This window comes from Muscardinus avellanarius (assembly GCF_963383645.1).
Source record: "Muscardinus avellanarius genome assembly, chromosome: 16".
NCBI classification, from domain to species: Eukaryota; Metazoa; Chordata; class Mammalia; order Rodentia; family Gliridae; genus Muscardinus; species Muscardinus avellanarius.
Window position 1 is genome coordinate 71483724 of NC_137802.1, and position 16752 is coordinate 71500475.

General features: G+C 53.6%; 1 protein-coding gene across 1 annotated transcript in view; it reads right to left on the reverse strand.

The window, feature by feature from the left end:
• Window positions 1-16752, reverse strand: part of TIMP2 (TIMP metallopeptidase inhibitor 2) — a gene marked incomplete at both ends in the record, with an annotated part of 45544 nt that overhangs the window by 7033 nt on the left and 21759 nt on the right. Inside the window, 2 exons of the mRNA XM_080712856.1 lie at window positions 1972-2080; window positions 5127-5227. Coding sequence (XP_080568982.1) covers window positions 1972-2080; window positions 5127-5227 — 210 coding nt within the window. The remainder of the gene's footprint in view (window positions 1-1971; window positions 2081-5126; window positions 5228-16752) is intronic.

A 16752-nucleotide genomic window follows, 5' to 3' on the forward strand; every position in this document is an offset into this window, starting at 1 on the left:
CTGAATGTGCACTTAGAAATGATGAAAATGGTAACATTTATGGGATATACTGCACGTGTGTGTGTGTGTGTGTGTGTGCATACACATGCATGTGCACTAGGGATTAAACCCAGGGGGGCATTCTACCTCTCAGCTACACTCCAGCCCCTTTTAGTTTAATTCTTTATTATATTATTGGTTTTTGGCACTGGGGGTATTCTACTTCTGAGCTACATCCGCAGCCCTATTTTACTTTTGTTTACTTAATTTTGGTAGTACTTAGGATCGAACCGAGGGGCATTCTCCTGCCAAAATATACCCTCAGCACTGTATTCTTTTTTATTTGGAAACAGGTCTCAATAGATTGCTGAGAGCCTCGCTAAGTTGTTGAGGCTGGCCTTGAACTTTTGATCCTCCTATCTCAGCCTCCCAAGTACTGGGTTTATAGGCATGCACCAGCATGCAGGGCTTTTTTTTTTTTTTTGGCGGGGGCTACTGGGGATGGACCCTAGGAGCATTTTACTACCACCGAGCTACAACCCCAATCATGTGTGTGTGTGTGTGTGTGTGTGTGTGTGTGTGTGTGTGTGTATGTGTGTGTGTGTTACTAGGGATAGAACCCAGGGGCATTCTACCACTGAGCTACACCCTATTTTTTATTCTTTATTTTGGAACAGGGTCTTTATTTTGAGTTGCAAAGGGCCTCACTAAGTAGCTGAGGCTGTCTGTGAACCGCGATCCTCCTGCCTCAGCCTCCCGAATGCTGGGATTCCAAGCAGGATCACGCAGGTTCAAAGCCAGCCTTGCTGGCTTAAGAGACCCCGTTTCCAAATAAAAATATAAAAAAAGTAGGTCTGGGAGTGTAGCCCGGAGGTAGAAGGGTTTCCAGGAACCCCAGCACCACCAATATATAAATAAATATAGGGAAAGAAAAACGTGAACCACCAGGCATGGTGGCGCACGCTTGTAATCCCCGCACTTGGGAGGCAGAGACAGGAGGATGGTGCAGGTTCGAAGCCAGCCTCGATGGCTTAAAAGACCCTGGTTCCAAATAAAAAGAATAAAATAAAAATAGGTCTGGGAGTGTATCCCGGAAGTAGAAGGGTTTCCAGGAGCCCTAGTACCACCAAAAAAAAAAAAAAAAAATTGGGCTGGGGGTGTAGCTCGGAGGTAGAATGGCCCTGGGTTCCATCCCCAGTACTGCAAGAAAAGAGAGAAAGGCTTAGCAAAGAATATTTTGCTACTGGAACCCCAGTACCACCACCAAAATAAATAAATAAATAAATAAATAAATAAATAGAATAAAAAATAGGGCTGGAGGTATAGCTTGGAGGTAGGATGCCTCTGGGTTCCATCCCCAGTACTGCAAAAAAGAAAGAAAGAAAGAAAGGAAGGAAGGAAGGAAGGAAGGAAGACTAGCCATCACTCTACTGGGAGGAAAGTCCCAGTTCTCAGTATCGGCCGAATGCAGGCGTGGAAATGCTCCCACCCTGTCCAGTGTCGAGCTGCTACGTGACGCTGACCAGCTTGCCCAAGGAAAAATCAACCCTCTCTCTCCAGTCGGGCCAGCGGGCCCAGCACTGGCCACTGCGCCTGGGCAAACTGCTCCATCTCGGTTTTCCATTTCTGAGCACCCCAGCAGCTGCAGGGAGGCTGTGAGGATTAAATGCAACCCTCGGGGAAAGCGTTTGGAAGACACCTGCCACGTAGGACCCAGGAAAGGGAGCCCCTGCTTGCGTCAACGGGAAGGTCTAAGGTCTGGAGGGAGGCTTGGGGACAGAAAGCCTCAGCAGAGGCTGGATCGTTTGGAGGCAGGCACCAGGCTGGACCCCCCTTCAGACCGGGAAGCCCTGCAGTTTGGCCAGAGCACCCCTAGGGGGCTGTGTGACTCAGTTCCTCTTTGGGGCCTAGGACCCAGACAGGAGGAAAAGCTTGGCACTTTGTCTCCACCCCCTGGAAGGTTCCCCAGGCCACAGGCTCCACCCTGCACACCTGCAATGAGATACTCCTTCTTTCCTCCAACGTCCAGTGAGACCCCACACACTGCCGAGGAGGGGGCCGTGTAGATGAACTCGATGTCCTTGTCGGGCCCCTTGAACATCTGGGAAGGTAAGGACAGGTAAGCATCAGCAGAGATGGATCGCACAGCCGTCAAATTCCCAACCTGAGCCACCGGGTGCGGGGCACGGGCAGTTATACTGCCGCACAGGTGCGGGCAGAAACGCATGTGGATACGTAGCCTAGAAGGCCGCCGTGCTTTGGCAGAGGGGTTCCTGGCCTGGCTTATCCCTTCCCGTGGCCATCTCAGCGGGGGCACAGCTATCCCCTGGCAGGGACTTTCTCAGACGTGCTTCTGCACAGCCCCTTTGCGGTCCTTTCAGAGTCTCAAGAGGGGCGTGCGTCAATCCTGGACAGTCTGGCCCACCCTGGAGGACCGCGAGCTTCCTATATTCCCAGGATTGGTGGGAGGGGATTTTGTTTGTTTGATTGTTTGGGATGCTGGGGAATTGAACCCAGGGCCTCGGGCCCCTGAGCTCACTCTTAATTCTATTTGATGAAGCCACTCCAAGGGTCATGGAGGGAGTTTGGTTTCTCAACCTCTGACTTACTCTCAGCCCTTCAGGGATGTGCTTGCCGCCCAAGGAAGGGTATCTTCCTAGCCTTGAAGAAGAGTTTTTTTGTTTTTAGAAGTGTTTATTTTGTGTGTGTGTGGGGTTCTGGGGATGGAGCCCAGGGGCATTCTCCCTCCGAGCTATACCCCCAGCCCTATTTTTCTTTCTTTCTTTCTTTCTTTCTTTCTTTCTTTCTTTCTTTCTTTCTTTCTTTCTTCTTTTTTTTTTTTTGTGGTACTGGGGTTCCTGGAAGTCCTTCTACCTCCGGGGTATACTCCCAGACCTACTTTTACATTTGGAAAATGTAAAATTTTTATTTTACATTTTTATTTTATGTACATTTTTATTTGGAAACAGGGTCTCCTAAGCCAGCGTGCGCAGCTGGCTTCGAACCTGCGCGATCCTCCTGTCTCTGCCTCCCAAGTGCAGGGATTACAAGCGTGCGCCATCACGCCCGGCTATTCTTTTTTTTTAAACAGGGTCTCACTAAGTTGTGGAGGGCCTCACTAAATAGCTAAAGCTGCCTGTGAACCTGTAATCCTCCTGTCTCAGCTGTCCAAGTACTGAGATTACAAGTGTGCACCACCAAGCCCGGCCAAAAAGAATTTTTAAAAAAATAAACAGCTGGAAACAGTGGTGCGTGCCTATAATCCCAGCTACTCATGAGGCTGAGGAAGGAAGACTGGAACTTGGAGGCCAGCCTAGGCAACTTAGAAAGACCCTATTTATCTACACCTTGGGGGTGTGGCTCAGTAGTAGAGCCCCCTGGGTTCAGTCCCCAGTACCAGCTCGTGCCAAGGCAGGTCACACGGATGGCAGACTCAGCGTGCAGCAGTAAGTACCATTATCCAACAAAGGGCTAAAGGCACTTTCCTGCCGTCAAAGCCCCATGATAAGTATAAGAGCTTATTCTTTTTGCTGCTCCACAACAGATTTAGGCACTGAGAGACTAGGTCACCTCTTTAAACAGCCATATGTAATGGTTAAGTATTCCATTGGCCGTCGTCGTCGTCTTTTTCTCTTCTTCTTCTTCTTCCTTCTCCTCCTCCTCTTCTTTTTTTGTACTAGGATGGGACCCAGGGGTGTTCTACCTCTGAGCTATACCCCCAGCCCTATTTTATTTCTTATTTTGAAAGAGGGTCTCATTAAATTGTGGAGGGCCTCACTACGTTTCTGCGGCTAACCACAAACCTGCGATCCTCCTGTGTCAGCCTCCCAAGTGCTGGGATCACAAGTGTGGCCACCATGTACTCTGCACTGGTCTGCTGATAACATGGAATTTTTTTAAATCTTTGTAACAAAGTTATATATGGATGGCTAGTGAGGCCTTTGCAACTTACTGAGACCCTGTTTCAAAATAAAAATAAGAAAATAAGACTGCTGGTGTAGCTCAGAGGTAGAATGCCCCTGAGTTCCATCCCCAGTACAGAAAAAAACAACAACAACAACAACAAAAAAAAAAAAAACCCAGCTGCAGCTGTTACCTTGTTGCAAAACAGGCCTCTAACCTGGGACCAGGAAATGTTCTTTTCTCTTGAAGACAGAGACACACCTCTTTCTCTCTCTCTCTCTCTCTCTCTCTCTCTCTCTCTCTCTCTCTCTCTCTCTCTTCATATGCTGCTGGACACCAACAATGTGCTAAAAAAACAAAACGGAGCCAGGCTTGGCGGCACACACTTGTAATCCCAGTACTTGGGAGGCTGAGAATAGAGGATTGCAGTTGGAGGACAGCCTCAGCTACAAGTCAGTAGGACTCTGTTTCAAAATAAAGTATAATCCTGGCGTGGTGGGCACACGTGTAATCCCCGCGCTTGGGAGGCGGAGACAGGAGGATCGCGCAGGTTCGAAGCCAGCCTCAGCTACTTAGTGAGGCTCTCAGCAACTTAGCGAGACCCTGTTTCCAAATAAAGTATAAAATAGGTCTGGGAGTATAGCCCGGAGGTAGAAAGCCTCTGGGTTCCACCCCCAGTACCACCAAAAAAAAAAAAAAGAAAAAGAAAAAAGCATAAGCCGGGCGTGGTGGCGCACGCTTGTAATCCCCGTGCTTGGGAGGCGGAGACAGGAGGATGGCGCAGGTTCGAAGCCAGGTGCGCTGGTTTAAGAGACCCTGTTTCAAAAATATAAAAAATAGGTCTGGGAGTGTAGCCTGGAGGTAGAAGGGTTTCCAGGAACCCCAGTACTACACCCCCCAAAAAAAAAGCATACAAAACAGGGCTGGGGGTGTAGCTCAGAGATAGAATCCCCCTGGGTTTCATCCTCAGTATCACAAAAAAGAAAGAGGGCCGGGGTGTAATTCAGAGGTAAAGCGCCTCTGGGTTCAATCTCCAGTACCACCACCACTAATAATAATAACAATAACAATAATAATAATAATAAATAAAACAAAGGCCGCGGAAGTGGCTAAGAACGTACCATCTCAGCCTCAGTCCTCAGGCATTTGTGAACTAGGAGAATCTATCTGCGGCTGATGGGCAGCCGCTCTCGGCGCCCCAGGCTCCTGCACCGAGCCCCACGCTGCCGCCTTGATCTTCCTACCTTGATCTGTTTCACCTCGTACCGGATCCTCTTGATGGGGTTGCCGTAGATGTCGTTTCCGGAGTCCACCTCCTTCTCACTGACCGCCTTGGCCCTAATCACTGCAAAACACAAAGACGCTATGATGAGGAGTAACCCAGCCGGGCTCTGATCGGGGCCAGGTGTCCTGGGGCGGGGCGAGGCAGGTGAGCCGGTCAGGCGCTTGACTTCCCCAGTTGATCTGACGATGCCCACGCGGTGTTTGAGTGCTGGGGCTCTCTTTCCGCCCTCTGGGGCTCGTGTCCCGGGCACTGGGAAGCAGGTAAACCCAGCGAGCCTGCAGCCCTGCTCATCTGCGTAGGGATGGCGCCTTCCCGCCACCAGCCACCCATCTGTCATTGGTGAACAAGCCTTTTTGGGGCTCAGAGCAGAGGCACAGTTACTTGTTTTAAAGGGACCCCAGAACATCTACGTATGGGGGTGTGAAACGTCTTATATCTACACGGTCTAATTTGGTAATTCAGCCACCCTCCCGTTCTAAAAGTTTCCCTGGGTCGGGGGAGACTGAAGAGGTAGCTCAGTGATACAGGGGTTGCCTAGCATGTGTAAGGCCCTGGGTTCCATCCTCAGCACCGAGGGGGGACCCTGAAAAATATCCTATGGGGGGTGTTTTTAAAGGAAGTGCTGAAGGGTGAACCCAGAGTATCTACTTCTAAGCTACGCCTTCCAGCCCTTTTTATTTTATTTTATTTTTTTACTTTGAAACAGGGTCTCACTACATTCCCCCACATTGACCTTGATCCTGTGGTCCTCCTATCTCAGCCTCCCAAGTTCTGGGATTTACGAGTGTGCGCCACCACGCCCATGGAAGGGGACTCTTCACAGAAACACACGCTCTATGCCAGCAGTGAGAAAAAAGGTGTCAGATTGCCATGCCCACAGGGCATGCCCATCATGACCTAGGGCCAGATGCCAGTTGGAGGACCTGGAGAAAGGCTGGCTGGGAAAGTTCTAGAGCTTTCTGTCCCTGGGTACAGCTCCTCATTCAAGGTCATCTGCTGGTGGGAGAGTCTTTTTAAATGGCTTTAAAAGCTGCGCCATGGCCAAGTGTGGTGGCACATGCCTGTAATCCAATACTACAGGGGCTGAGACAGGAGGATTGCAGGTTCAAGACTATCCTCAGCAGTCTAGTGAGACGCTAGGCGACGTAGCAAGACCCTGTTTCAAAACAAAACCAAAAAACAAAGCTGGGGGCTACATGCCTGTAATCCAATACTTGGGAGGCTGAGACAAGAGGATCACAGGTTCAAGGACAGCCTCAGCAAGTAGTAACACTCTCATCAACCTAAAGAGACCCTGTTCCAAAATAAAAATAAAATAGGGCTGGGGGTATAAGAGCTCTGAGGTCGAATGCTCCAGGACTCAATCCCTAGCTACACACACACACACACACACACACACACACACACACACGGGGCTAAGGGGTGTAGCTCAGAGGCAGAACGTGCCCGAGTTCAATCTCCAGTATAACGAAATAAATAAAAGCTTTTTCCTCGGATATGCGGCAGTGCAGAGTCACTCCAGTAAGTGTGTTCTTGTTGTGTGTTTGAGTAAGCCAAACAGAGAAGAGGCCCCAGGCCTGCAGACGCCGCTCCCCTGCACGGGCCAGCTCAAGTCTCTTGGAAGCTCCTGGCGGCTGTCCCTTCCCACAGAGGCAGGGAGGTCCAGGCACTGGGAGCTCCATCTGTGTCCATCCCTCAGACCCCAGAAATCCACTGTGGCACGGCCCCAGACTCCCATGCCGCAGCCACGCCCGCCCGAGCCCAGGTCTTTTCGCAAGGCTTCTTGGGTCGGAGCTGAGTCATGGCTGGCCCAGGCCACAGGTTCCTGTTTCCCAGGCTAAGCCCGGCCTCACCCTGAAAAGCCACATCTGGGAGAAGCCACCTGGCAGGCCACCCCAGGACGGAGTGCTGTGCCCTTGTCCCCGCGCCTCCCCCGCCCGTCCTCGGCACCACTACCAGCTGTCGTTTTATATTACTCCCCGGCCAGATGTCTCCTTTGGCCCCGCATTGTCTTCGCCTAACCTATGAGATCTTTGGTGCCTGCAGGCCAGCGGAGGCTCCGGGCTGCCACTGCCCAACAGACCCCATCCCGGATCTGTGGCTCCCCCAACCAGTAGTCCTCCCTGGGCCCCCACCGTGCCCAGCTAGGTCCACACCTCGGAACAGGCAAGTTTCTTCTGCCCCAAATGCCATCTCCCTCTCTCCATGTGGGGAACTTCCATTCATCCGTCAAGACCCAGCTAAAACAGCCCTTTGGAAAGCCCACCCTCCCACAGCACTCGGTACACTCCCCATCTCTCCTCATCTGTGCACCTGTCTTCTCGGGCCCCTGGGAGGTCCTCCTGGGTAGAGATTGCATTTGTCTTGTCTTTTTACTACCCGATTCATCTATGCACGTCACTACCGCGCTGCAAGCGTGCGTGTGCGCGCGCATTTGTGCGGATCATAAGCACGCCAGATTATCTTTGTCATAAGCCTGTTCTCCATGGAGCACGGTAATCTACTCAGGAGCGAACCAAAGCGTTTTCAGGGCGCCGTGGCTCCAGGGGAGCAGATGCCTCCCTCTGCCTGTTTGGGGACTGTGGGGAGCTCCTTCTCAGTGGTCCACTACACGACACGACGCAACAGCCAAAGGTCACGTTCTCTTCCTGGAGGCTCCCGTGCGGCTCCGAGTCCTCATTTGAAAGAGGCCGTTTCAGGGATCATGTCCCGATTAGCCACATTCCAGCTGCGTGATCTCAGGAAGGTTCCTTGGCCTCACAACTAAAACAGAGATGACGATGGGCCCTACGCGCCACAAGGCTGCGGTGCGAAGGCTTGTGCACGTGGCTCGCAGGCCAGGGCCCACGGCCCACGGCGACCTCGGAGCAGACACAGAGTCCCAAGGCAAGTTCTCCCGCTTTTCACGTCTTCGGGTGAGGGGTTTGGGAAGCATCCTGTTGGGGGGGATGGGGAGCCCCGGGGTCTGAACGGACGCAGCTTCCTGGTGTGCCTGCTCTGCTTTGGGGCTGATCAAGTAAGTCGTCAGAAGAGGGCCAGGCGTGGTGGCACACACCTGTGATCCCAGTACTTGGGAGGCTGAGTCAGGAGGATCATAGGTTTGAGGCCAGCGTATGATAACTTACAAAATTCTGTTTCAAAATAAAAAGGACTGAGGACGTAGCTTGCAGGCAGAGCACCCCTCGGTCCAATCCCCAGTGCCAATAAATACATAAAAAGCCAGAAGAGGCCGGGCGTGGCGGCGCACGCTTGTAATCCCCGCGCTTGGGAGGCTGAGACAGGAGGATCGCACGGGTTCGAAGCCAGCCTCAGCTACTGAGTGAGACCCTGTTTCCAAATAAAATATAAAAAAGTTCTGGGAGTATAGCCCGGAGGTAGAAAGGCCTCTGGGTTCCACCCCCAGTACCACCAAAAAAAAAAAAAAAAAAGCCATAAGAGACTGGTTGAACTGAGGGACCAGGGTAGACCCATGGGAGGAAAACTGGAAAACTGAGGCTGCCAGCTGTTTTCAGGGAAGCGGGGCAGGGAAAGATATGGACAGCAAGCATCTCCAGTCCTAACTGGGCTGCCTCTGCCTGGCCACAGGAAGCCAGGATTCAGTGTTTTCCAGGTCTCTGAATTCTTTGCAAAATGAGGAAGTCTGTGACAGGAAGAAGGCAACGGTCAGGATCAGCAAAGAGGAACCAGTTCTACGGAAACTTTGCCCAAAGCCTTGGCCCCCAGATGTCGGCCGCCTCAGTGCGTCAGTCAGCACGGACGATCCTCAATCGACCTGCTCGGGGCTCCAGGCGCGTGTCTGGGCTGCTGCCCAAAGGGAATGGCAGGTGAAAAGGGGAGTGGGGTGGACCTTGCCTATAAAACATTTTAGGCCGGGCGTGGTGGCGCACGCTTGTAATCTCACTACCTGGGAGGCTGAGGCAGGAGGATTGAAGGTTCACGGCCAGCCTCACCGACTTAGGCCCTTTGCAACTCAGCGAGACTGTTTCAAAATAAAGAATAAGACGGGCGTGGTGGCGCACGCTTGTAATCCCAGCATTTGGGAGGCTGAGACCGGAGGATGGCGGTTCGCAGACAGCCTCAGATACTTAGTGAGGACCTCCGCCACTCAGTGAGATCCTGTTTCAAAATAAAGAATAAAAAATAGGTCTGGGGGTGTAGCTCAGAGGTAGAATGTCTCTGGGTTCTATCCCCAGCACCACACACACACACGAATAAAAAATAGGTCTGGGGGTGTCACTTGGAGGTAGCATGCCCCTGGGCTCCATCCCCAGTATCAAAAAAGAAAAGTTTTACCAACAGACCTGGCCTTGGAGGAGCACCAGATCCAGGCAGAGGACAGACAGACAGACAGACAGGAAATAGGGGAGCACAGTTTCCATTGGAACAGCACATAGGGAAGGAGGCAGGAGCTCTGCAGAAGCCTAAGCCAGCAGTGTGTGGCAGTGGTCATGGCTGTGGACTCTGGGATGGACCACCAGGGCTGTGTGAGAGAGGGGGCCCTCCGAGGCGAAGGCCCTCCGAGTCCCTGGCCAGGGAAGTGCGGGGAGACCCTAATCTAGGCAGAATTGAAATCAAGGCATTAGCTGAGTGTGCTGGCACACGCCTATAATCCCAGTACTCGGGAGGCTGAGGCAGGAGGGTTGCAGGTTCGAGGCCAGCCTCAGCAATTTAGCAAGGCCTTCCACAATTTAGTGAGATCCTGTTTCAAAATAAAAATAAATAAATAAAAAGAGATGAGGGGTGTAGCTTGGAGGTAGAATGCTCCTGGGTCCAATCCCAAGAACCAAAAAAAAAAAAAAAAAGCGAGGGCATGGATACACATTGACTAGGACACCTACTGTGTGCTGGGTATGGTGTCAGGCGTCAGGGTAGGGACAGCCCACATCCTGCTTCAAAATAAAGAATAAAACAATAAAAATAGGGCTGGGGGTGTAGCTCGGAGGTAGAATGCCCCTGGATTCCATCCCCGTTACTGCAAAAATAAATAAATATTCGAATTTTTATTTATTTACTTATTTTGCAGTACTAGGAACTGAACTTAGGGGCAGTCTACCTCCAAGCCACACCCAACAAGCCTATTTTATTTTGAAACAGGGTCTTGCTAGTTTGCTGAGGACCTTGCTTAGTTGCTGAGGCTGGCCTCAAACCTGTGATCCTCCTGTCTCAGCCTCCCGAGTATTGGGATTACAGGCCTGCGCCACCCCGCCCGGCTTCTGCCATGGCTTCCTCGGATTTTGCTTTCTCTTCTCTCCCTTCTGCCGCTGACACGGCATCTGGCTTTGAGATCCAGGGTGAGCCACTGGCTGAGGAACTCACTGCCAGATGCCGGCTACCGGAGCGCACAGCCATGGACTTAATTCAAAGCACACGCAACCGCAGGGCCCCTGCCCCCATCCCTAGCTGAGGACGGCGCATGAGGTCACTCCCTCCTCCAGGAGCCAGCAAAAACAACCCCTAGCGCGCCCCACTGGAGCGCTGGAAAGGAACCGGGTGCTAGCCCGGCGAGGTCGCAGACCAGGGTACAGAGCTCCAGGCTGTGCGCGGACTCAGAACCACAGCCGACCGGAGGCTGGGAGACAACCCAGCCCGTGGAGGCTGTCCCGGACGGACGGACGGACGGACGGACGGGAGCGAGTGGGAGGGGGCTCAGCAGAGGCCCGAATCCCAGGGCTCCACAGCCTGGCTCCTCCGCCTCCGCTGCCACCAGCAAACGGCCTGTGATGGCTCAAGGCATGCTCACATTCCCACCAACACCTTTTTTGGGGGAGGCAGGCAGTACTAAGGTTTGAGACCATGGGTCTACCTCTGAGCTACAGCCCTCATCCCTTTTATTTATTTATTTATTTATTTATTTATTTATTTATTTATTGTTTTGAAACAGGGTCTCACTAAGTTACTGTGCACTGGCCTGGAACCTGCAATCTTCCTGTCTCTGTTTCCCAAAATACAGGGACAACAGTCAAGCCTCAAACCTGGGATCCTCCTGTCTCAGCCTCCCAATTACTTGGGGTTGTGGGTGCGTGCCATGGTGCCAAGCTGGGGCTCGACTTTCTTTTCTTTTTTCTTCTTTTGCGGATCTAGGGGATGGAACCCAGGGGCATGTGACCTCCGAGCTCCACCCCCTGCCCTATTTTTTATTCTTTGTTTTGAAACAGGGTCTAAGTTGCAGAGGGCCTCACTAAGTAGCCGAGGCTGTCCGCGAACCGCGATCCTCCTGTCTCAGCCTCCCGAATGCTGGGATGACAAGCATGCGCCACCACGCCCTGTGGACTCCTCTTTCTTAGATGCAAAAGCAGCAGCATCAGGCCCAGCTCCGACCGTCCTCCCAGGGGCAGCTGGCCAGCTTCCTTGGCCATGGGCAGCATTACATACCAACCATTTCAGAAAACTTAAAAAACAAAACCACGATATTCTGTCTTGAAAGAAACCTAACCTCAGCTCACTCTGGGGAGGTAAGAACTTGAAGGCCTTTGCAGGTGTGTGGGGACCAAGTTTCCACACCTGTTTAAACTCTCCTGAAACAAGCCGGGCGTGGTGGGCACGCTTGTCATCCCCGTGCTTGGGAGGCAGAGAGAGGAGGATCGCGCAGGTTCGAAGCCAGCCGCGCACGCTGGCTTAGGAGACCCTGTTTCCAAATAAAAATGTAAAAATAGGTCTGGGAGTGTAGCCCGGAGGTAGAAGGGCTTCCAGGAACCCCAGTACAACCAAGAAAAAAAAAAAAACTCTCCCGAAACAGGGGTGCCTGTACCTTGCATGTACATCCTCAAACCACAGTCAGCAAAATCCTGTTACGGCTTATAACTTGCCCTGGGGTCGCCACTTGGGATCAGTCGCTGTTCCTTTGGGGTAGACGACATGATGCTACACGATTGGTCAACCTGGCCCAGGCTGCTTGACCTCTGGGTCTAGAGGCTGGACTTGGGCACCTCAGAGTCTGGAAGGGGGCGGTGGCCCTCTTCCCCACTTCCAGTGTCCACCGCGCAGCTGGGGACAGAGGCTCAGTCACTCCGCTTGTGGCTTCTCCTCGGGACAGCTGTAGGAAAATGGCTATATTGTTCAGGGCGCTGCTCCCGGAGGGCTGTGGGGTCTGAATCGTCTCCCTGGGCCGTGGGGGGATTAGTGCCAACCACCAGGACTTCTCCATGGGCCTGGCATCTGCCCCTGCTAGCAGGGTGGGCTCACCTGCCAACCCAAGGGGCAGAGATGGCTGGCTGTGAACACCACCCGGGAACGGGCAGATAGATGGTGATGGGGCAGGGGTTTGGGCTGTGAGGACCAAGACCCATTCTGGCTTCGGGGATGGGGCCACGCCCCTCCTGCGGGACCACCTGGGGACACAGGTGCAGCAGGGAGGTATCACAGGGAGTGGATGGGTGCAGGCCGTCAGCCCAGGTGGGAGTTGGGCTCCACCTGCTTTTCCCTCCTCGGGTGTCCTTGGGGGACAGTCGGGGCCTCCCTGAGCGGCCAGCCCTGCCTGCCGCGGCCCTCACGCGCGGTCCCTTGGGGTTGGTGGGGGAGCAGACCTCCTACAAGTTCATTCCGTTCAGGAAAATGAGAAGAAAATAAATACATAAAGGCAGGGGCGGGGGAGGCTGTCGTCCAGCAATTAAAACCAACCCTGTGGCCATGGGGGTGGGCGGCGTCCTGGGCGGCTCCCCTCTGCAGCGGCAGACCAAGAGGCCAAACCCACTGGACCCCCCAAAGCCAGCAACTGGGCCTTCTGGGGAGTTGGACTGAACAGGTAGGGTTCCCCGGGAAAGCTCTGGGGCAAGGCTGCGCCTGTCCAGGGCGAGGACGAGACTTGGTCATCGGGACCCAGGCCAGGTGGAGAAAGAAACGCCTAGAACAAGAACAAATGCTCAGAGCTAATGGATTTGGGGGCTGGGGTGGGTTAAAGGCGGGGCAAGGAGGGAGATGGGGGTGCAAGGTTCAAATCAAGGCACACAAGTACACCTACCCCCGGGCTACACGGGCCTCGCCCAGCACCCAGCGCCTGGCGCAGGCTCCCCGCCTGGCAGTTCTAGAATTCTAGTGCACAGGAGCCTGGCTGGCCACTGGATGGATGCTGGTCTCCATGGAGACCGGCTCTCCTTTCTCCATTTCCTTTGTCTCCCCTTGGGTAACATAAGGGATGATTCCTACAGGAACACAGAGAAAAGCCCCAGTGCCTGGGCCCAGCTTTGCAGCCTCCCTGAGCCCCAGGCCCGGCCCCTCTCTCTTGTGGCCCCGCTGGGACCCCGCCCCACACCCTTCTCCCCCTCTCCCCACAGCTGCGGGCAGCCTCTGGCCTGCGGGATCTCAAGCCGAGCCGGGGCTGCAGGCCTTCCCCTTCACGTGCTGCCTCTGAATCATTTGCAAAAAAATGCACCCGCTCCTGGGAGGGTTTTCTGAGAACAGTGCGGCTTTGTGGAGGGAACTGCTGCCCTGCAGATCCTCGGCCACGTCCCTGCGCGGGAGCCAAGCTCCGCCATGACAGCCCAGAGCGAGAGCGAACGGCGGGAGGCAGAGGGACCTGGACGGGAGCCCAGGAGCCCCCACGCACCCCCGCCGTCCCTCCCTGGCCATAGGGGAGGTAGGGGCGGGCGACCGCTCAGCAGACAGGTCGTCCCTCACTTGGTGCTGGGGGCCCCTGTGGCCATGGGCGGCCACCATTCCTCATCGGCTGACTCATTTTCGGGAGCAAACCCACTAGGGCTGGACCTTGGACTCTGGTTTCAGCCTGGCCCATGCGTGGGGCCTCAGGCACGGGGCCTGTGGGCGGAACCCGGCTCACGGCATTGCCCTAGGAGACAGGCAGGAGGATGTGAGGGCCCAGGGTCCAGCTCTCAGGCTGCAGAGGGGGCCCCGCCCCTGGTCCCTCCACCCCTGCTAATGCGGCCCTCTCAGCAGGTGCAGCATGGCGGGGTCCAGTCGGCGTGGCCTCTCATCTCCTGCGTAGGCACGCGGCCTGGGCTGCTCCAGGGCCGCACGTCCAGCCTCTGTCAGCTGCACGCCATCTTGTCTTTTCAGAGGTCTTGACCTGATCGCATTTCACGTTTTCTCTCATTAGAGGAAATACTGCCAGTCAGAGGGGACCCCTGCCCTGCTTTCCATCCATGTATGTATTATATATGTATGTATGTATGTATAAATATATGCACATACCTATATACTGTGATACTGGGGACTGGGATTAAACTCAGGGGCATTCTACCTCTGAACTACACCCCTAGCCCTATTTTTTAGTCTGTCTGTCTGTCTGTCTATCTATCTATCTATCTATCTATCTATCTATCTATATTTGTGTGTGTGTGGTACTGGGGTTCCTGAAAACCCTTCTATCTCTGGGCTACACTCCCAGATACCTATTTTATATTTTTATATTTTTATTTGGAAACAGGGTCTCTTAGGCCAGCGAGGCTGTCTTCAAACCTGTTTGATCCTCCTGTCTCCGCCTCCCAAGCGTGGGGATTATAGGCGTGCGCCACCACGCCCGGCTAGTCTTTATATTTTTTGAAAGAGGGTCTCACTGAGTTGCGAAGGGCCTACGTAGCTGAGGCTGTCTGTGAACTGTGATCCTCTGATCTCGGCCTCCCAAAGGCTGGAATTACAAGCGTGCACCACCATGCCTGGCTCCTGCCCTGACTTTCAAATCCCCAATTCCCCATCCTCTTATGTGTGTGAGAGGCTGGGTGCTAACGGTAGGGAAGGAGTGGTGCCAGGAGGCAGCCCACACCAGGCATAAATACATAAATATGCCCTCCATGTCTGGGCTTCTCCGCACCGCCCAGCAGCCCTCCATGCAAAGGTCCTGGCCAGAGGCAGCTGTATGCCACCCCAGGCTGGATCCCAGGCCCGAGGCATGGAGCCGCCTTGGCGGTGGGCAGGGGCAGAGCCTGCGTTCTTACAGAGCCTCCTGGCTCCTGCTGGGTGCACAAAATGGTGGGACAGGCCCCTCTTGAGCTGCCTCAGTGAGATTAAGGGAGAGACCCCCAGGGCTCTGGGGACAGGCTGGAAAGGGACTTGAGGTATCTCTAAGGAACTGCTACAGGGTCATCTTTTGGGGGGAAGAAAGAGCACTCTTGTGCATACCACAGGCCTGGGCAAAGGCTAGCCCGCTCCCCCAGACTCCCTCCAGACACGTGGGAGAGGGCGGGGTGTCTGGTCCTGCTGCCGGGGGACAGTGTAGGTGTGACTGTCCAGGAATGACTCACCCTCGACCATGTCTCCCTGCCCACCCCACACCTACTTTTAGCTCCAGTGTGGCCAAGAAGGGACCAATTCCTCACCTAGAACACGCGGGCCACAAATACTACCTTAGCAAATGGAAACAATAACAACCCAGTCCGAGAAGTCTCGGCCGCTCATTAGGCTGTGGCTTCAAGGCTAAGACAGCAGGACTTCAGCGACCCAAGGCTCTGGCGGCGATGGGTGTCGTCTCTTATCAGCTATCACTATATACTTTGTTTTTTTGGTCCTGGGGATCGAATCCAGTTGGGGGGCCTCCTGCTTCCAAGCTACACCCCCAGCCCTATTTTATTTTTTGCGGGTCTGGGGATGGAACCCAGTGTCATTTGACCTCCGAGCTACACCCCCTGCCCTATTTTTTTATTCTTTATTTTGAAACAGGGTCTCGCTGAGTTGCAGAGGGCCTCACTAAGTAGCTGAGGCTGCCCGCGAACCACGATCCTCCAGTCTCCCGAATGCTGGGATAAGCGTGCGCCACCACTCCCGGCTCCCTATTTTATTTTGAAACAGGATCTCACGAAGTTGATCCGGGCCTACCCAAGTTGCCAATGCTGCCCTTGAACCTGTGACCTTCATGTCACAGCCTCCCAAGTACCGGGATTACAGGCGGGCACCACCACGCCCGGCTCATCTGTATTTTACCTGTTACCGGTAAGCTCCGCTGATCACGCCCCCGCTCACCTCCTGGGACAGCGTGTGGCAGTCAGCGGTTGCCCGGGAAGACTAGTAGAAGAGCACATGGACCTCTTCCGAGGGAAAATGGGGAGAACAAGGCTGAAGAGCAGGAGCTTTCCCACCCACCCTGTGCTCCAGCCAAAACTGCCCAAAACACTGAAAAGTGGTTCCTACACCTGGGATCCAACCACAGAAGCACTCTTTGGCACCTGATCTTTGGATGCCCGGGGCATTAGGGACACAGCTCACCTAACAGACACAAAAGAGTAAAGGAGGAGGAGGAGGAGGACCCTGAAAAGAAGGCTCAGAGAGCCCCACAATGCCACTGCACTGCGGTGAAAATGTGATATCCCGGGCCACGTGGGTGGATGGCAGGCCCCATGCTAAGGCACAGAATATCTATAGCTACCTATATACACATGTGTGTATATATATATATATATATATATATATATATATATATATATATATATATACATGTGTATGTATATATTCAGTGCTGGGGATCAAATCCAGGGGCATTAGACCTCTGAGCTACATCTCCAGACTCCCCCTCCTCAGCTTTTAAAATTTGGAAATAGGGTCTCACTAAGTTGCTGAGGCTGGCTTCAAACCTGCGATCCTCCTGTCTCAGCCTCCCAAGTATTGGGATTATAGGTTATAGGAATATGCCACCATGCCCA